At 46.0% G+C, this 21,350-nt stretch overlaps 1 protein-coding gene across 1 annotated transcript in view; it reads right to left on the bottom strand.

The window, feature by feature from the left end:
* The window catches only part of ulk4 (unc-51 like kinase 4), a gene marked incomplete at its 5' end in the record, with an annotated part of 283,649 nt that extends 270,144 nt beyond the window's left edge, over positions 1 to 13,505 (bottom strand). Inside the window, 5 exons of the mRNA XM_083662080.1 lie at positions 2,244 to 2,345; positions 3,057 to 3,225; positions 11,974 to 12,113; positions 12,285 to 12,384; positions 13,368 to 13,505. Of these exons, the coding sequence (XP_083518206.1) occupies positions 2,244 to 2,345; positions 3,057 to 3,225; positions 11,974 to 12,113; positions 12,285 to 12,384; positions 13,368 to 13,505 (649 nt within the window). The remainder of the gene's footprint in view (positions 1 to 2,243; positions 2,346 to 3,056; positions 3,226 to 11,973; positions 12,114 to 12,284; positions 12,385 to 13,367) is intronic.
* Between the last annotated feature and the right edge of the window lie 7,845 nt (positions 13,506 to 21,350).

Raw genomic sequence — 21,350 nt, forward strand, 5'->3', positions numbered from 1 at the left:
GTGAGCCGGTGATTACTGGAAATAATGACCTTCAGGTGAATGATTAAGCCCTCCGCTGCGCGTCGGGCTCAACGAACCTGTCGGTCATTATTTCGCCAGTAATCACCGGCTCACAATACATTATCCCTTACTTAGAACACGGCTCTCTTGAATACTCGATTCTGATTGGTCAATCAACAATATTCACCGGTCATTATTTCTCGACAACCGACCGCTGCTCTGCCACACCTGGATTAATCAGTTGATAAGAGCCTTTTGTCAGCAAGCCACTACTAATTAGGCCAACCAGTTGCAGCTGTGGTGTCTTGTGTGCCAATTACGAATGAAACCGCTTTGTCGTTGAAAACGCTATTAACACATTCACTGCCAGCCGTTTTTCAATACTGTAGTTAGCTTCTGCCAGAGGGGTTTTTTGAGGATTCTGGCTCATCTTTCAAGAGCCGAGGATTCGTTTCTGTTAGGATTTTGTGAACACACAATATCTCAAAAGAACTAATAGAATGTGTGCTTTCTCTGTCTAAAATAGTTAGTTTGTAGAGTTAGTAGTTATGTAAGCATTAGCAGTTGAATACAGCATGGTTTCAGCGTCTGAAAATTTATTCTGAGATAAACGGCTTTTTGTGAAATTCGATAGAACAGTCACTTTAACCATTCATTTTTGGCATCAGTAAGACGTCAGACATCTAAACAATAGTTTTGAACAGTAATTTCCTCCATAACAGCAGGAAACACCCCTCTCCTTCAAACTCCTCCCTCCGTGTGTGTTCTTCTTGGCTGCAGCGGGCGTGTCACAAGCTCGTTTCTGTTGCTGCTGTAACCTCGCGTCACCAGGCTCACTGCTTTGCTGCTGCTGTGCCTGTCTGCTGGCGGCCGCTGGGCAAGTCTGGATGGGCTCGCTCGTTTCTTGGGGTTCTGAGAGCTTTGATGAAGCTTTTGCGATTCTGGTCTTATTTATGCTGCGTGTTTCAAAGTGTGTTCCACCCGTAATCTATTATGCAAATTTGCAAAACCCCAACGCCAGCTCCCAAGCGCGAAAGCGTTTTCGCCAATCCATTTTCATGAGAATGGCTTCCTCACACTACTTTTTGCTTGCCTTCCTCTAGAATGGAGAGCACTGTCGCCACTTAGTGGGTCGGTGGAATGGGTTGTACACGTTCGGTGGCTCCAATATTTTTATAGGAGACGTGGGGGGCATTGATCCACGTAGCACCGTCAAAAAAATTTTTTTTTTTGGACGTCTCAACTCGTCATTGGCAGTCAACCGTTGGATTTTTTTTGACAAGTCAACTCGCCATTGGCAGTGAACGTGTTAAAAAATATATTTGAATAATTATTTTTGTCAGATTATTGAATGATTTAGTTGTAAGCCGTGTTCTAAGCGGGATAATGTATATTGAGGCGGTGATTACGGGGGAAATAATGACCGACAGGTGGATTGAGCCCGACGCGTAGCAGAGGGCTTAATCGTTCACCTGAAGGTCATTATTTCCCAGTAATCACCGCCTCAATATACATTATCCCTTACATGTTTACTGTACGGCTGTACTGTTCATCAATGTGCAATGTCCCATTCTTTAAATAAATGAATCTGAATGGTAATGACGTAGCAGGGGTAATCTGCTGTGTATGGGGCTGTTCACACATAACATTTGCATTTTTGTATGGAAAAAGCGCTACCTGGGGCATTTTTTGTGAGGATATTGGCAGGTGGAAAGTTCATTTCAAGCTCTGCAGGGAGAGCAAGTGGTGACATAGGAGTGAGTGAGAAAAGGATCAAATGGTTTTTTTATTGGTGGTTAAGACTGAATAATGACATCACAACTGTTAATTTAAAATGAGTTATTCCTCCAAATCTGGCTTCAAATGTACTAAATTTGTCATTCGCCCCAGTCCTCGGCCCTCAGCAAAATGTGGCCCTTGGAAAAGTAATTGGGGACCCTGGTATAGACTATACTATACTATACTCTACAGTAAGTATTAAAGTACTTTATGCTCATTGTTATTGTCTAATGATTTAAGGCTGGTGCAGGTGAGATAACTCAGACTACTTCCTACTTCCTCTCATTCCCTGTGTGTGTGTGTGTGTGTGTGTGTGTGTGTGTGTGTGTGTGTGTGTGTGTGTGTGTGTGTGTGTGTGTGTGTGTGTGTGTGTGTGTGTGTGTGTGTGTGTGTGTGTGTGTGTGTGTGTGTGTGTGTGTGTGTGTGTGTGTGTGTGTGTGTCAGCAGGAGGGAGGGAGCGGTACCTGTGTACATGTAGTGAAGCACACATCCTAGAGCCCACAGATCAGAACTGGTGCTGGTCTCTGCTCCCTGCAAAACCTCTGGAGCAGTATAGACAGGAGAGCCTGGTAACACGCATGCACGCACGCGTGGCGCGCACACACACACGCAAACACAGACATACACACACACACCGAGAGATTGGTAGATTGAGAGAGGGACTGACAGTACAAAAATATTGTTTGATCAAGTTTTACACAGGTAGGAGCAAATAATATTAGATACCAGAAATACAAATAGGGTGGAGGAAGGGGGCATTTTGTGTCTCTTCTCTTGCGTATTATTCATAGAAAATTAGGATTAGGGCCACCACTTAGCAAAATTGTGTATTTGATCCCTGTCCCCATACACATTTTTGTCAATGTTGGAGACATTGCTGCTCAAGAAACCAGTTTGCCATGAGGGAAAAAAATATTTTAAAGAACACTGTCGGTCCACATCAGTTTTAGTTCATGCACCGTAGCATGTTAAAATAATTGTAAAGAACACTGACGGTCCATATCAGTTTTAGTTATCATGACATGCACCGTAGCATGTTCGCAGTTATATTATTTTCAGTTCCCAACAATGTGATCAGGAGCATTGTAGTTGTTATACAATATTCAAAACACAACATACGAAGCTATTCCCCACTGAACAACAACCAAGAGATGTTACTGTGAAGAGGAAAAACAGAATAGAACCTGTTCAAAAATGAAATAAGAAAAGCCTTGCACCGTTTGGAGTTTCTACATATATCTACTTTGGACACTTAGAAGATGTTCATCCGATCGGACCTTGGAATCTGTTCCTGATGTTGTAGCACTCAAAGTTGACATTTCCTCCTCCTCCCCCAGCCTCCTCAGATGTAGAGAGCAAGGTGAAGAACTCCTCCAGTGTCTCTCCCTCTGCCTTGGACAGACAGAAGTTGCTCAACTTCAAAATGCCACGACCGTCCAATTGGATCTAGGGGAGAGAAAAATAGGGCCACAAGAGTCATTCATTCAAATTGTGCAGAATCAAGATCAAATAGAATAGAGTGGAACAATACAATGCTATTGTGTTAGAGATGCAGTCTGTATTCTTGTTTTGAATGTGAGAAGTCAAGGTTGCTGGGCACTAGAAGCACTAGTTGTATGGGTGGGAATCACAGAGTAACTCACGATACGATTCTATCACAATACTTGGCCCTCAATAATGATGGTATCCTGATACAGCGATTCTGCGATAATCGATACACTGCAGGAAATTTCATCTTACATGTTTCATTTTACATGATACATCACGATATCTGTGTAACTGAAGAGGAAAAACTAGCCCTAAAAGGCAAAAAGCAGGAATTATGTATTTATTCACAGAATTTCCATGAAACGCTCGGAGTCCTCTCTGAACTTCCCTACAGCTGTGCAACAGTCTCTAACACAAGGGACTTTGTTTAGGGACTACTTTATGTGGTTAGTAGCACCACGTTGTAATATTGAATGTCGAATATATGTAGCCATTGGGTTTTTTGTTTTGTTTTTCTTTCTTTTTTCTTTTTCTTTTCTGGTGTCTGAGCCTGTTCTGTCCTGTTTGTGTATTGTAATTTTTTTTTTAAATACAATATTGAGGAAAAAAGAAAAAAGAATTGACATAAAACACTGTACAACAAAGTGCAGACTGCATAGCGCCTCTTTAACACACACTGACTACAATTTGTCCACGGCTCTACGTGTGAAGTTCAAATAATGCCTCACTAAAATATTTTCAATCTGTGCAAGTTTACACAAAAGTAAAAAAAAAATAATAATCTGGATAAATGTCAAATGGTATCACGACATGGTATCGCGATATGGCACTAGTGTATCGATAATGTATCTCAAGAGGATCACGATCGATATATCGATATTGTGATAGTTTTTTCAGTTTTTCTCGCCAGTTGTACTTGGCCAATTCCCCCTGCTGTCCCGGTAGTTGATCCACCTCCTCTGCCAATCTAGGGAGAGTTGTAAACTAGCACATGCTTCCTCCGATACATGTGCAGTCGCCAGCTGCTTCTTTTCACCGGACAGCAAGGAATTTCACCGGCAGGACGTAGTGCAGTGATACTCAACTTGCGGCGCGGGGGCCAGATGCGGCCCGTGATAGGGTGCAGAGTGGCCCTCCGACCATTTTCTAATTCACAATGAAAACTAACGTGAAATAAAGTTTGACTGAGTTCCAGCTAAATTATCAAAAACTGCTGTCTGCTTGCCACCCTGGCACTTACTGTATATGTAGTAGAGCTACAACAATTAATCGATTAGTCTATCGACAGAAAATTAATCGAGAACTATTCGATTAATCGTGATGAGTACAATTTTAAGAGAAAAGGTAAAAATTCTTTGATTCCAGCTTCTTAAATGTGAATATTTTCTGGTTTCTTAACTCCTGTATGACAGTAAGCTGATATTAAGCTGACAAAACAAGACATGAGGGCGTCATCTTGGGCTTTGGGAAACACTGATCGTCATTTGCTACCATTTTCTGACATTTTATAGACCAACTAATCAACTACTAAACTACCTTAACCCAACTCATTTAACTTAACCTAACTAACTATCCTGTGTGCACAAAATTGTCAGACTAAACTCCGACTGACACCCCAAAAACCTACAATCCGCTACAGAAAAATGTATATTAATGTTTCTTTATTAACTGGCCCCTGGCCTCCTATCATTTTACAAAAATGGCCCCCGGGCAAAGCAAGTTGAGTATCCCTGACATGGCGCATGGGAGGATCACGCTATTCTGCCCAGTTCGCCTCCCCCCGAACAGGTGCACAGACCGACCAGAGGAGGCACTACTGCAGTGACCAGGACTCATACCCCAACGGCTTCCCACCTGCAGACACGGCCAATTGTGTCTGTAGGAACGTCTGACCAAGCCGGAAGTATCGCTGCTGGGAATTGAACCCGGGTCTCTGCGCGGTGGTGAGTGGCACTCTGTGTGATTTTACCTCTACACTACCCAGACGCCCATGCCATTTTTTTGTCCCACCCCTAACTAGTTGAGGCCTTCATTCTATGTGGGCGTTTTAATTACATGACGTTTCTGTCATCAAACAGTCACACAAAACATAACGTTACTTGACGTAACCCCGGTTCTATGGATGTCGAGCAAGGTGTCTCACTCTATGGGAAAGTATTCCCCAAGTGAAAATGCAGGGGAGGCTGGAGGGGGCTGCATCAGAAAGGTGCAGGGGCTGCACCCGCCCCAGGGGGGGCTGCAGCCCCGGCAGCTCCCCACTTCCCGTGCTGGCAGCAGCACGTGTCCCTCACAGCAACCCCTGGAAAAAGGGCCCATGAGGTGGCCATGCCTCTGGTGGAATGGGCCCGCAGGCCCTCAGGAGGTCTCAGCCCAGGCTCTCGTATGTCAGGACGATGGCCTCCACCACCCAGGGTGATAGACGCTGGCACATCAGGACCCCTTCCTTACGCGGGGGCCCCCAGGATACGAAAAGCTGGTTGCTTTTCCTGTACCCCCTAGACCTGTCCACATAGAAGCGTAAGCCCTTGTTCACACAGGACGCCGGACGTAGCAGAGCTGAAGCTTGAGGCAGGCACAAGCTGAACTGACGCCTCACTGTTCACACAAGAAGCCTTCTCTTTTCCTCTGTGCCTCCTCGCCGTGCCTTGAACCCTCCCACAACTCCCAATGACTTCATGCCTGGCAGCTTCAAGCTTCACGCTTGGAAAATAGGACTGAATCCTGAACGATCACTTGAGCAAGGCGTGACTTCAGCATGGCTTCAGTGTGACACGCGCGCGGGTGGTGTGAACGGCCTCGCCTGTTAACAAGGACGGCTAAATTAAACTTGTGGGTTCAACGTAGGTTGAGCTTAGGTTGAGTGTTGCTTCTAGAGCCCGACCGATATGGGATTTTTGAAACCGATACCGATACCGATTTTAGGGAATAAAAAATTACCAATACCGATAATATCGGCCGATATTTTTATTTTATTTTATTTTTGTTTTTATCATCAAATGTTTATCCCCCATTAGTGCTAATCCCCCATTAGTGCTAATTTTTTATTTATTTATCCTGGTTGCTGCTCCACCCTCTGCCGATCTGGGGAGAGCCGAAAACTGGCTCCATGCTTCCACATGGGCAGTTAGCCAGCCGCTTCTTTTCACCTGACAGGGGAAGCTTCACCGGTAGGACATAGCACGTGGAAGGATCACGCTATTCCAACGAGTTCCCCTCCCTCCAAACAGGCGCCCTTAACGACCAGAGGAGGCACCACATCAGCAACCCTCAAATATCAAACACTTGACAAAGATATGATTGAGTTGACATGAATTGAAATATGTGATGTAGGCAGGATATTTTACAGCTTATTAATAAACTCAATGCAATGAAACAGTAAACTTAACTGGGAATTTAATAATTATAAATAACTAGAAATACAAAAACACAATAGAACAAATAGTTAAGAAAAAATATCAAGTATACACAACATGCTGTCCATGCTGTCTATAACTTATATATATATATATAAAAAAGAAAAGAAAAAAAAAAAAAAAATCAGCAGATATTTATTTATTTTTTACCGATACCGATATATCGATAATCGCCAATATCGGCCGATAATATCGGCGGGCCGATAATATCGGTCGGGCTCTAGTTGCTTCGGCATATAGTGTGAACGAGGACTAACGCTCTGACTGGACAAAGCAGGTTAAGTCGAGCCTCCTCCTCCCCCGTGAAGGGCGGAGGGTGGAAGGCCCGAAGCTCCAGCGTGGCACAAATATACGCCAAGTCTCTAACCTTAGGCACGAAGGCTGGGTTAGGGCATAGCAGTACCTTCTCCCAGTCTGGGGAGAAGCGTAAGCAAGGCTCATGCACGGACAGTGCGTGCAACTCACTTATCCGCTTCGTTGATTTTTTTAGTTTTTTTTTTTAGTTTTCAATGTAGACAAGAAACAACACATAATGAAACTCACTCCCATTAAAGACAAGAAAGAAAAAACAGTAACAGAAATTAATAGAAAAAAAATAGAATAAAAAAAAATAGAAAGAAAAATAAAGATACAATAAGTACAATAAGATATCTCAACCAAGTTTTTTAGATGTTATTGACCTATAGTGGAACCAGTTCAGAAGTCATAGCAAGTTCACAGTTGGTAGGGGTAATATTTTCATGTACTCATTAAAGGTTGCCAAATACTTAGGAATACATCAAATCTGTTCTTTCAGAACATACCTGATTTTCTCTAAAGGAATACAATTGTCTGTCTGTTGGTACGGTAACCTGGCTATCAAAGATAAAAACTCTCTTTGGAGAATTGCGAAAACCGCTTCCAAAATTATTGGCATCCAACTGGATAGCCTTGATCTCTTCTATAATCGACAGCTCCTCAAGAAAGCCTTGACCATCTGTTCCGACAGTGCCCACCCACTCAGTACAGAGTATACGCTACTGCCTTCTGGCTCTCGTTTTCGTGCCCCTAGGACTACAAAAAATAGGTACAAACATTCCTTCGTCCCTGCCTCGATCCGAGCAGTCAATGTTGCCAGAGGTAGGTAGAAATCGTACGTGATGTTTCAGTTCCTGATACTGACACTTGCACTGGCACTTTATGATGGCACTTTTATGATTTTATGATTCTATGATTTTATGATTTTTATTTTTTATTTAAGATGGCACTTTTATTGTTTACTTCTTGTCTCTGTGAGGATGTCCTATTCATCCACCAGAGTTGGTTGCATTTTAATGTCAGTATTTGTCCCGTTGACTTTGATGATAATTTCGTTTAATTTTTCCTTTTATCGTTTGCACCAGATTTGCTCAAGTTAGGTTGTCCCATGCTATGTTGTCAGTCACATGTCTGTTGTTGTTTTGTTTGCCTGCACTACTGCCTGCTGTAAACCAATTTGCCCTTTCGGGACACTAATAAAGAACTTGAACTTGAACTTGAACTTGAATTAGTCATCTCTGTTATCCATTTTGATATAGAGAGAGGGGAATCCGATTTCCAGGTTAGGGCAATACACTTTCTGCAAACGGCAAGGGCTATATCGATGAATTTTCTAGTACTTTGACCTTCAAGTTTGATACATTTCCCAAGAGACAGAGCTCTGGGTCGAATGGAATTGATGTGTTCATAATTTTTGTTAAAGTGTCACATAAATCACACCAAAATGTTGTGACTTTAACACACTGCCATGTGCAATGTAACATTGTGCCCTCATCAATACCGCACCTAAAACACAGGTTTGAAATTGTAGAATTGTAACGGTGTAATTTCGTTGAAGTTAACGCCAGCAGAAGGATAGTTAAGAGAGAGGAGCCTTAACCCCACACTCTCCAAAGGTTCAAAGGGCCGGCTAGAGAGTGCCTCCAATATGGTAGGCAAATCCCAAGAAGGAACTAAACGCTCACGAACTGGTTGCATGCTCCCTTCATAAACTTCTTGACAAGTTTATGTTAGGCAGGCATATGTCGGCATATCCCCTATACCTAAGTGACAGGCAGAGATAGCGGCCAGATAGACTTTCATGGTGGAGAAGGCTCTGCCCCCATCCTTTAAGTCCTGCAAGAAGCACAGCAGCACCCGGACAGAACACTGGAAAGGAGTAACCGATTTGTCCTCACACCATTTCTCAAATACGGGCCACTTGTTGCCATACAAGGACCATGTAGAAGGCGCCCTAGCACTCTGGATAGTTTCGATCACCGCTTGAGGGAGACCCAACTGTTCCAAATTCATCCTTTCACGGGCCAAGTCCATAGAACCAGCTGTTCGATGTGGGGATGAAACACCTGCCCGTCCGCTTGGGACACTTAGTCCCTGCGTAACGGCAGAGGCCATGGCTGCCCTCGGAGGAGACGTATAACCTCCGGTATCCAGGGTCTGCTCGGCCGGTACGGGGCTATCAGTATCAGTGATAGCCGTTGCTTTCTCACCCGGAGCAATACCGGGGAGATGAGGCTGATCGGGGGAACGCATACAGCAACACATCTGGCCACTGCTGGGCCAGCGCATCCATCCCCAGTGACACACCCCCGCCTCTCAAGGAGAAGAATATCGGACATTGTGCATTTTCTGGCGATGCGAAGAGATCTACGGACGCTTGACTGAATCTCTCCCACACCTGGTGGCATACCTGGGGTCTGAGTCTCCACTCTTCGTAGAGGAGATTTCCCCTGGAGAGCAGATCCGCCCCGCTGTTGTGGACACCAGGGAGGTGAATCACTTGTAGCGTTGATAACAGGTGCTCGCTGCTCCACATGATCAGGCTCTGGGCCAGCGTTTTCAGCTTCAGGGAGCGAGTGCCCCCCTGCCTGTTTATGTATGCCACCGTTGTCGTGTTGTCTGACCTGACTAACACATGACACTTCCCCAAGAAGAGGAGGAACTGTTTCAGGGCCAGGAAAACAGACAACAGTTCCAAGAAATGTATGTGGGCCAGACGGAGTTCGGGGGTCCATGTCCCATTGGCAGCCCTGCCCTCGAACACAGCTCCCCAACCTGTAAGGGAGGCGTCTGTCATCACAGTCTTTCTTAAGACAATCGTCCTAATGGGGACACCGCTGGTAAACACCTCCGGGTCCTCCCACCAACGAACGGCAGAGAGACACTCCGGGAAAACCTCCACTAACCACCTCAGGTGACGACATACATCCAGGCGTAGTGAGGACACCCACCTCTGGAGGGCTCTCATCTTCAGTAACCCCTGAGGGACTACTGAAATGACAGATGCCATGAGCCCCGTCATATGGAGGCAGACCCGTAACAAAACCGGGTTCCCTCGGTGAAACAGAGCCAGGTGCTGGTGAAAAGTTTCCACTCGTGCTTGTGACAGGAAAGCTCAGAGAAGGTATCTCCTTGAGTGCTGACCTCTGAGAGTTTACCGCCCCTCCCACCACAACTGCTAGGCCGTCCGCTTCTTGCTCACATCACGCGGATGGGAAGGCTGGCTCGGACCAGAGCTGGTGGTGGCAGCAGCCACGGCAGCGAAGGACTTCTTGGGCCACTTCTTTTGCTGGCCCCACGCTGTTGAGGCTGTGGGGTACTCGCCATCTGGGGTTTGGGCCCCCTTGGATAGCTGCCTTCTCGGCCACCACTGCAAATCCCTTGCAGGCAGGGGGTCATGGGAAGGGACCCGCTTTGCGGGGAAGACACAGGTTCAGTGCCTCTCCCTGCTGCGTCCTCAGGTCACTCGTTTGTTGCATTGCCGCGACAGCTTCGCCAAACAAACCCCTAGCCTTGGTCGGGTCGTAGGGTGAGTTGACTATGACCTGTTTGTCAATGTCTGGCAGGCTAGTGAGATTAAGCCAGTGAGCTCTCTCCCCTGCCACTGCCAGGCCCATGACACGGCCGCAGCCCTGCACCGCTTCCCTGGATGCACGGAGAATGAGGTCGGTGACGACACACAACTCCTTCCAGGTAGTGATGTCAGGAGCACCCTTATCCAGCATGAGCCCCATGGTAGGCTGCCAGCAGGGTGATAACGTTGACGTTACTCACTGACTGACCTGCTGATCTGTACACCTTTGGGTACACCTTTTTGTGAAGCGATCCGCCTTGCTTGGGAAGGCCGGGCTAGCATTGGCCAAGGTAGCCCGAGAGGGGTTGAGGTGGTGAGCCACGCCTGCTCTACTTGTGGGGGTTTTGACAGCCCCAATGCCTCATCATTTGCCATCTCCAGGCTTGAGTAACCCTTGACAGGCACTCGGTGACATAGGGGTTCAAGACAACAACCTCCTGCTTAACATCAGCAAGACCAAGGAGATGATCGTGGACTACAGGAGGCATCAGGGAGAGGGGCACCCCCGCTCTACATCGAGGGAGCGGCAGTGGAGAGGGTCAGCCACTTCAGATTCCTGGGAATCAACATCAGTGATGATCTGACCTGGACACACCACGCGGGTGTTGTTGTGAAGGCAGCTAGACAGCGGCTCTTCTTCCTCCGGCGTCTGAGGAGGTTTGGTTTGGACTCAAGGATTCTGACCAACTTCTATAGGTGTACTATAGAGAGTGTCCTGACTGGCGGCTTTACGGCCTGGTATGGCAGCTGCACCACCCTGGATCGCAAGGCTCTGCAGAGGGTGGTCAAATCGGCAGAACGCATCACCAGGTCTCAGCTGCCAGCCATACAGGACCTCTACAACCAGCGCTGCAGGAGGAAGGCTAAACGGATCCTCTCTGACCCCAGCCATCCCAGCCACAGCCTGTTCACGCTCCTGCCATCAGGCAGGCGCTACAGGTGCATCCGGACTCGAACAAATAGATTCAGAGACAGTCTGTACCCACAAACCATTAGCCTGTTAAATGGTTGTTGACTGGTTGCTTCTATTGCACTACAGCACACTTTTTTAAATTATATGTAGAATTGTCTTGTGTTTATGTATGTCTGTGTGTCCTGATTGCTATGAAATTGGGGCTCTGTTTTTTGTGTTTGTGTTTTTTAACTTGCTTTTTATTCCTTTTTAAGAACTCTGCCTGTTTTTTTAAGACACTCTCTGCTTCCCTTTGATGTTTCTTTTATGTCTTTTTTAACAGTGAAGTTGAGTGGGTTTTGAGCATAAGAATTTCATTGCAGGTGATGGATGTTTTGCATTGTTACCAGCATATGACAATAAACTTGAAACTGAAACTGAATAGAATAGAATAGAATAGAATAGAATAGAATAGAATAGAATAGAATAGAATAGAATAGAATTCACTTTTTTGCTGCACACACACAAACCTTGGCAGGGGTGAGGTCAGAGAAGATGATTCCTGACTCATGGATGTGTTTCAGTGCTCTGACTAGGTCCCACCCAAATCCCCTCACCACCTGTTCTGGCAGACAGCCATCCTGACCAATCACAGCCTTCAGGGAACCACCTAACAGACACACAAGAGAAAGAAAGAGAAAAGGAGAGAGTGAGACAGCGGCCATTCAGATCCCACCCCAATTCAAAGTACAAGTGTTTTTGTTTGACTGTTTAAAGACAGCACAAACATAACCGATTACATCTAATGGTGCATGCTGTGTGCTTAACAGGAGTGACTGACCTGTACAGAGCTCCACTACCAACCAGAGGTGGTTGCTGGTCTCATACCACTCATAGAAGGACACAATGTTCTGATGTCTCAAATCGTGGCTCAGACGGACCTAACAGGGGAGGGAGGGACAGACACAAGAAATCATTATAGTCAGTGTTCTCTTTATTGTCTATCTTGGAAGTGAAAATAATGCACAGCACAATTCAAAGTTCAATAATTTGGGAAAGATTTGGGAAAATCAACAAGTGTCCCCTAAAAGCTAGCTAAATTTGTAAATCACGCTGTTCAATGGCTGGTAATTACTGGCCTTGTTAACTGCATAGCATAGTTAATAGAATGTAAAGTTAATGTAAGTCTTAAAGCAGCTATGAGCAAGATTTTCGATTGTTATTAAACAGTCTAAATTGAATATCGATGCCTCACATCTTAATAGTAGATGAGACCAACGCCGAGTAGTCTCTCTTGAACGCCGAGTGAATCTGCGAGTGTTGTCTTGATGATTATAGTCTGTGTGCGGGCCGGGCAGATCACGAAGTGAAATGAAACGGTTTGCGGCAGCCACTTCGGCCATAACTACAAAATTGCCTAGCAACAGACCCAAAACAAGAAGGACGGCTTTCCTCGCTACATCAAAGGGCTTTCTACTCTCGCACGAACATCTCTCGTTATATTCTAACAGTTTGTTTGAAAGTAATTTTGTGGTTATGGCCGAAGTGGCTGCCGTAAACTGTTTTGTTTCACTTCCTGATCTGCCCGGCCTGCACACAGGCTATAATCATCAAGACAACACTGGCCGATTCACTCTGCGTTCAAGCAAGACTACTCGGCGTTGGTCTCATCTACTATTAGAGGTAAGATGTGAGGCATCAATATTAAATTTAGCCTGTTTAATAACAATCGAAAATCTTGCTCATAGCTGCTTTAATAATCTGCAGTATACGGTAGGCTATATCAGTGCTGAATATTCAGTGATTATTCAGTGATTTTGGGTCTCATGCTCTTGTCAGTGCAGAAGAAGCTGACAGCTGCTAACATATAAATGCAACAGATGTCTTAATAATAATAATGTAAAGTTTGAAGCACATGGCTTACATGGTTAATAATTTCAGGCCTCTTGGTTTTTTCGCTGCAGATGATTGCTACATAGCTGAGGCTGCCCTTCCTCCTGCCTTTATAGACCACAGACCTGCTGCCTGCTCCCAGCTCCTCATACAGGATGAAGTTCTCCATCTGCTGTCTGTGGCAAGGAAATAGAATACAAGACATTGAAAACACATCACCAGACCTTTTAGAGAAATTTGACAAACAAGTTAGTTAGTTCTTACATTTATGAATTTAAATTTCGAATAGATTTTCCCCACCATTATTTATAATATTGCTATAAAAAATGTTAAAACTGATAACTGTGAAATGGGCTGCACACATGCAATCTGATAGGTAGACTACCTGTCTTTCTGTGTTTTACTCACTCCACCCACCTTGATTTGAAGGAAAACTGACAGAAAATGCTTTTAACTGGGTAAAATTAGTGTGGCCAATAGAACTAACGCTAATCCGCCTAGTGTATTCCGCTTTGGGAACCCAAATCTGGCCTGAGCTAACAACTAATTATTACGCTAGGAGGTAATAATGAACTACTGTAGCTAGTTAGCTAAAGACGTAGAGTACACATTGGCCGTTTTGTTTGACTAGACTAGACTAACTCAAACTAAAAAAAAACTGCTTCAGTGCGGCATTTGAGAAGAAAGGTGTAGGAATTTGTACACGTAAACGTTTGAATGGCACAGGTGTTTAACTTACATTTTGCCGTTTTCGTGAGTGGCTTTTTGAGTTTCGCACTTTCTTCTTCAACAACCCGCCGCTGTTTGTTACCGGAAGTGTTTTGGACCACGTTATTCCAACTACAACAGGGATGCACAGCAAGACGTTTCTGGAAAGTAAAGGACTAAAAATATTCACCAAAGTCGTTCTTTAAATATGTGAATATATTATGATGAATGAAATGCTTACTCGTATACCCAAATTAAGCATATGACTTTAGTTTTTATTTTGTTGTTATCGGGTGTTACCCAGACCCCTCCAAATGTGCTATTCCTGCGTTGCCAGGATACAAGGCAGCGCACAACAAACTGCAGTGAAACCAGCGTGAGGTAGGCAGGTATTTGACTTCCGCCCAGCAGGAATTTCACTTCAGGTTTAGTGTTTTGCCTTCAGAATAAAAGCATGATAAAGTTCGATTTTTACAATAAGAATTTAAGTAGAAATGTACCTATGACACCCAACATAATGAACCTAAGAACACTAAGATGAAGCTCTAGTTTAATGTTTGAATGAAAATGGACCAGCAGAACAAATATAAAGGAGACTGTGTACAGAAAACTCCTGCTGACCACTTCACACTGACTCACCTGATTTGCCTCTCGGAAGACATCAATAGGAGAGATGATCAAGTATGGGTGATCCATTAATATTGTAGCGGTTCAGGTAATCCAGGTATTACCTGTAATGTGATGTGCAATAGAAGTGTCTAGATTATTAGCTAGGAACTGATGTGTGGGAGTGTGACCGAGGGGGAACACTAGGTTTGTGGGAACGCTTCCGGTGAGAGAGCATGCGGTGGAGTCTCCGGTTACCGCCTAGGGGGAAGCAGCTAGCTAACTATGGCGTAGCAACCGCCTAGAGTTGTAATATGACTAACTATAAATAAAGAACCCTGTACCCGCAAGAAGCCTCTGCCTCTTCAATACCAGGAACGCTACAATTGGTGTCAGAAGTTAAAACGGTGAATATTGCCTCCAGAATCGGCGAGGTGGTGAACAAGTTCCTGAAGAAAAGTGCGGAACGGAGCCGCCGAAGATGAAGAGGGAGATAGGAGAGGCTGAAGCCGCGGTGTGCGCCGAGATGAGGAATACGGTGGAGGGCGTAAGGGGGATATACAGACGGATGAGAGAGGAATACAGACAGATGAGGAAGAGCCTCGGGCGGGAGGAGAACGACGCCGAACAGGACCCCTCTAACAGACAGGGACCCGGGCGCGGAGCAGCGGCAGCCGAACCGGGCCCCGCTAACGGACAGGGACCCGTGAGCGGAGCAGCGAGAGCCGGGGAAGATCCTGTGCAGCTGGCGCCAGTGAGGAGCGGCGGGCGGGGCCCTATCAAGACGCAGAAGTACGACGGTAAACAGAGTTGGGAGGCGTTTCAGGCCCAATTCGAACTGATAGCGGAGAGTGAGGGCTGGACAAAGCAAGAGAAAGGAACAAAGCTAGCTACGTGCCTGGTGGATGACGCGCGGGCATGCTTGCTACTGCTAAGCCCAGGGGAAAGAGGTGACTATGGAGCACTGGTGGGGGCCCTACAGAGGAGATTCGGCCAGTGTGAGCTGCCGAGTATACAACGCGCCGAACTGTGTAACAGGCACCGGCAGCCTGGTGAGTCACTGCGTGTTTTGGCTAATGACATTGAGACTCTATCAAGGAGGGCATATACGGACATGTTGCCAGAGACGCAGAGTGAACTTGCCAGGGATCAGTTTGTTCGAGCTTTGACCCCGTGTTGGCTGCGCAGGCAGACCCAGCTGGCACGCCCAAGGACGCTGCAGGAGGCGCTGGAGCTGGCATCAGAGAGAGAGATCGTGCGGGGGCGGTGGCCACGGAGGACGGCACGATGGAGGCCGCCCCCGTGGCGAGAATGGCAGGGGAGGCACGGGAGGAGCCAGCGTGGAAGAGTGCGTTGGTGGAGCAAAGCAGCATGGTGCGGGAGCTATCTGAGTCGGTGCGCCAGTTAAAAGAACAGCTGCTCCGAAGCGCGACCCTGCAGCCCACCCTACGAGACAATACCTGGCCCAGGGGGCCCGGGGCCATGCGCTGCTGGACCTGTGGACGCCCCGGACATCGGGCCAGAGAGTGCCGCGGAGGAGCGTGGAACCAGGGAAACGGCGCGGGGCCCGTCTAAGAGGGGCGAGACGGGCCCCCTACGTCATATTCCCTATGGCCACGTCACCGTTGGAGGGGGCCCAGCGGTACAGACGGGGAGGTGGGGCGTCGCCTTCCCCCGAAGCAGACGACATCGCCGGCGCTGTCAACATGCAGAACGGGCCGCACACGATGAACGGCTGCCATGTTCAGGTCCGCCTGCAAGGGAAGCCCTGTGTCGCCCTGGTGGACACGGGGTGTACGGCAACGCTGGTGAACTACAACATGATGCCAGAGGGAGCGCTTCTGGAGCAGCCAGCGGACCAGCTGCTGAGGACAGTATCCGGTGAGTTGATGCCGATGAGGGGAAGGGGGTCCGTGATGATAACTGTGGGGGGACAGACAGTGAACTTTCCGGTATGGGTAGTAGAGATGGCGGGGTCCTGTATCTTGGGGGAGGACTACTTGACGCTAAACCAATGCACAGTAGACCTAGGGAAGAGCACACTGACGTTTGCAGGGGGGCCGGTAGTCCAGATGGGTCACCCTCCCACCGCTCCAGGGGAGCAACCAAACGTCAATAACATCACTGTATACCGCGTCACAGTTGAGCACGGGCCCCACGCGGAGCCGCAAAAGAGACTGTGTTGGACATGTGGAGAGCCGGGCCACGTGGCGAGGTGGTGCAGAAGCGGTCCCGGGAGACGGACCGGGTATGCGGGACAACGACATGGTCAGCAGGGAGCCTGCTGGGCATGCGGCGAGATTGGACACCTGGCTAGAGAGTGTCAAAAGGCTGTCGGGGACCGGAGGGCAGCGGGAGAAGAGAGACGTGCAGGCGGCGGACAGGTGAGACTCTGCTGGACTTGCCGTTCGCCTGGGCACTTAGCCAGAAACTGCACTGCGCCCCCCACGGTTGCTGTGCGGAAAGCCGAGGTGGAGAGCGAGGCCGGTTGTGTTCCCCCTGCTGTCCTGAACACGCCGTCCCCTGGGGAAGGGGGGCGGGAGGACGACCGAGTGCAGAAGGTGGAGGAAGACGAGGAGGACTGTCCAGACGTGGATCTGGAGGACGACAGAGCGACCATCAAGGATGTCGACGTGAGTGAGTGGAAACGCAGGCAGGCGGAGGACGCGGAGATCGGTCCGGTGCTTGCGTGGGTGGCGGCCGGACGCCGGCCCCCTGTGAAGGAGACTCACATGTTTTCCGGTGCCACGAAAGGACTGTGGAACATGTTTTCCGACCTGCGGCTAGATGAAGACGGGCTGTTGGAGAGAACAGAGCACGGGGTAAAAGGGAGGCAGGCGGTTGTACCCGGTTACCTGCGAGAGTTGGCGCTTAAGGGGGCACACAAGGGCCCTGGTTCCAGTCATTTTGGGCCCGAAGAGACACTCACCCGCATCCGTGGACATTTCTACTGGGGCAAACAAAAGGAGGATGTGCGAAGATACTGCGATGCGTGTGAGGACTGTGGGGCACAGAGGGGGGATGGAAATGGGGTTTAAATGAAAAATTAAGAAGTTGCTGGGAAAAGAAAAGTTAAGGAAAATGTGGGGGCTTGTGTTTAATTGAGATGTGGGGGTTATTGTTGAATGGGCTATTGTGTTGAATTTAAATGAATGTGTGAAAAAGAAGGAAATAATGGAAAACTAGACATTACGGAGTACCTAATGAAAAACTGGACATTATGACGGGGGTGCTGAAAAGAAAAGACTGGTTGTTGGGGAATTATAATTTGATGTGGTGATGGGAAAAATGTTGTGTTGGTGTGTTTTGGTACAGGGGGATATGTGTGTGGGTTGTGCATGTCGAGTGGGAGCGACATTAAAGTTGGGCGGGGAGAATGTAGCGGTTCAGGTAATCCAGGTATTACCTGTAATGTGATGTGCAATAGAAGTGTCTAGATTATTACCTAGGAACTGATGTGTGGGAGTGTGACCGAGGGGGAACACTAGGTTTGTGGGAACGCTTCCGGTGAGAGAGCATGCGGTGGAGTCTCCGGTTACCGCCTAGGGGGAAGCAGCTAGCTAACTATGGCGTAGCAACCGCCTAGAGTTGTAATATGACTAACTATAAATAAAGAACCCTGTACCCGCAAGAAGCCTCTGCCTCTTCAATACCAGGAACGCTACAATATGCACAATGGATGGTGTGGTTATGTGAAAAGTAGCCACTTCTGCTCATGGGCTTGTGAAATGTCTGCCCATATCAATGAGGCAGACACACATTACAACAGAACAGTAAAATGAGACCATTTTGAAATATTGTTCAAAAATTCAAATTTTAATGCGTAGGGAAAATTCACTGCAGTCATGTACACCAGTAGTCCCTCTATCATGCCTAACTAGTGGCTAACCCAAATAGGTGTAAAATTCACTCTTGTTGATATTTGAAGAAACACATTTTACAGCCTACAGCCACACAGAGTCCGCCCAGTAAAATAAGCCCATTTTGAAATATTGGTAAAAGATTCAAATGTTGGTGCGTTGGGGAAAATTCACTGCAGTCATGTACATCAGTAGTCCTTCTATCATGCCTAACTAGTGGCTAACCCAAATAGGTGTAAAATTCACTCTTGTTGACATTTTATGAATACTATCATAGCTGCCCTAATTTCCTGCAACAGACTGATGGTAGCAGCTGTGGAATCTTTGCTTGCTTGCACTCAAAGTCATTCATTTTTGGTGTCACAATGAACACATTCAAATAGTGTGACAAGGCAAAGTGTATCGCATATGAGTTGGCAGAGCAAGAGTTGATTTTATGAAGTGGTTTTTTGATACAATGGCTAATCACTTTGTATAACTTCATTTGAATGGTGTGAATGACATTAGGCTACTTGTCATCAGCACTACAATATTACAGAGAGTTTGCACATATGCTCTTGATATTATAGCTTTTATAGCTTTTACTGTGTAAACATCTGCACATTTTCATCTTGCGACTTTGTGTGTATTTTTATTCACAGTCTAATCTATTTTAATTTTACTGGTCGGACTGTAGGTCGTAGGCTGTAAAATGTGTTTCGTTAAATGTCAACAAGAGTGAATTTTACACCTGTTTGGGTTAGCCACTAGTTAGGCATGATATAAGGACTACTGATGTAGGCTACATGACTGCAGTGAACTTTCCCCAACGCACCAACATTTGGATTTTTGACCAATATTTCAAAATGGTCTCATTTTACTGGTCGGACTCTGTGCTGTAGGCTGTAAAATGTAAAATGTGTTTTTTAAAATGTCAACAAGAGTGAATTTTACATATATTTAGAGTGTAGTTTGCATGGGTATTTATTCAATTTGTGTGACATAACTTCAATTTGTGTATTTTATCGATTTTTAATGACAGCTTTTATTCTGAATAAACCTGACCGGAAGTCAGAAATTCCTGCTCAGAAATTCCTGCTCACGACACACTGGCCTTCAGTGAACTGGTGCATCTGATGAAGACCTTAGATCTTAGATCCTTAGATCTTTGCTGCTGAAGACTAACCAACCATACGGAGAGACTAGACTAGGACCTGCAGTCACTGATGTGAATGGAAAGTTGATCAAATATGCCACAATTCACTTAAAAATACAAAATATGGGTGCAAATGTTTAATGACTCATTAGGAAATCCTCTGTGGTCCAACTTTACAACCTAGCCTGAATTTACCTAAAGTGGAAAATAATATTTCCTGTCGTCGTATTTTAGCTTCAAAATAAGATGAAGGGAAACAAAAACTTTTTTTTTAAATAACGATTTAATTCCCCTCCACATGTACTCATTACAAGTTAACACTGATCTGTATTAATCAATGCAAAGGGCGGGGAGGATGGGTGTCCTGCTAACTGCTCTGACAACCAGATTACATTTTTTTTTCATGGATTTTTCCCAAAGAAAATAACAACTCCCTTTCATATAGCCTATGTGTCTGCATAAATGGATACCACGTCACCCAATCAGAATAATATGAGTAGAATTTCATCAGAAAAAATTATCAGAGAAAAATAAATAAAAAATGAACAAAAAAACGGAAAAAGAACGGTGGGAAAGGTAAAACAAAAAAACAAAAAAGGAAAAGAAAAAGAACAAGGGCAAATTCGGCCCCAGACCACGTGCGGCGTGTGGCCACCGCGGGGGCAGGCATCCCTGGGTTGTGGCTCTATGCTCTAGAGTCTATGGGGTGCAGCCACGGATGGAGTGATGCCAAATCGTGGTAATTGTTATTCCATGTAATTTGTGTTAGCCCACTTCTTGTATAGTGTCATGACGAAAGCAAAGATACAACAGGGTGAGATAAAGCCAAGGATATGTTGTCATCATATTGCATATTACCAGAAATGTATTAATAATTTTGTTTGATAACTTAGGCTACTAATATTGGAATTATACTATTTTATTAGTTGACTGGTTTGCTCAGGAGTAACTGGAAAACATGATTATAACAGAGGCTAGCCTACAGTATATAGGATAGTAGTGTAACAGACTGTTCTGTATGTTATTGTGTACTATTATTGTGAAGTCCGGAAGAGGAAGTGGACAGTTGGTTCACTCTCTGTATCTCTCTCGCCTCTGACTAAGTAAATGAGTGGCATATCTCAGTAACACCTTGACCAAATTTCTTCACATTTGGCTCAAACGTCAAAGTCTCTAGAGAAACATGCATGTCAACTGCTCACTTGTTGGCTGAGGCATATATCCATGGTGCAGTCGTTCTACTTTTAATTTATAAACAAAATCCATTCAGCTTTTTCCCCAACGACTTTACAAGTCAACGCCAGTGGCTTCAGTTTCCCCCCTGCCCAGGGCCGCTTCTGGCCCTTTTGCGGCCCTATGCGACATCTTACAGTGGGGCCCCCAAACCACTGTCATCATAATATCCCAGAATGAACATGAATGACGAGGCATAGTTCATCATCAATAAACCTTCTAATTAATCAATTACGCACAATATTAACAATAACTATAAATGAATGAATGAATGAATGAATATTTTATTTTCATGTCAGGACAATTGACCATCCCACATGTGATTATCAGACACATCAACATTCAATAATTAACAAAACATTCCGGTGTGTTACCCAACCAGCAACACATAATACAGCTACATAATCAGCAGAGCATACAGTATATACAGTACACATCAGTGGCAGCTGGTGAGCTAGAAAGCAAGGGAGGA

The sequence above is a fragment of the Poromitra crassiceps genome (genome assembly GCF_964638095.1).
Source record: "Poromitra crassiceps genome assembly, chromosome: 1".
In the NCBI taxonomy this organism is placed as follows: domain Eukaryota; kingdom Metazoa; phylum Chordata; class Actinopteri; order Beryciformes; family Melamphaidae; genus Poromitra; species Poromitra crassiceps.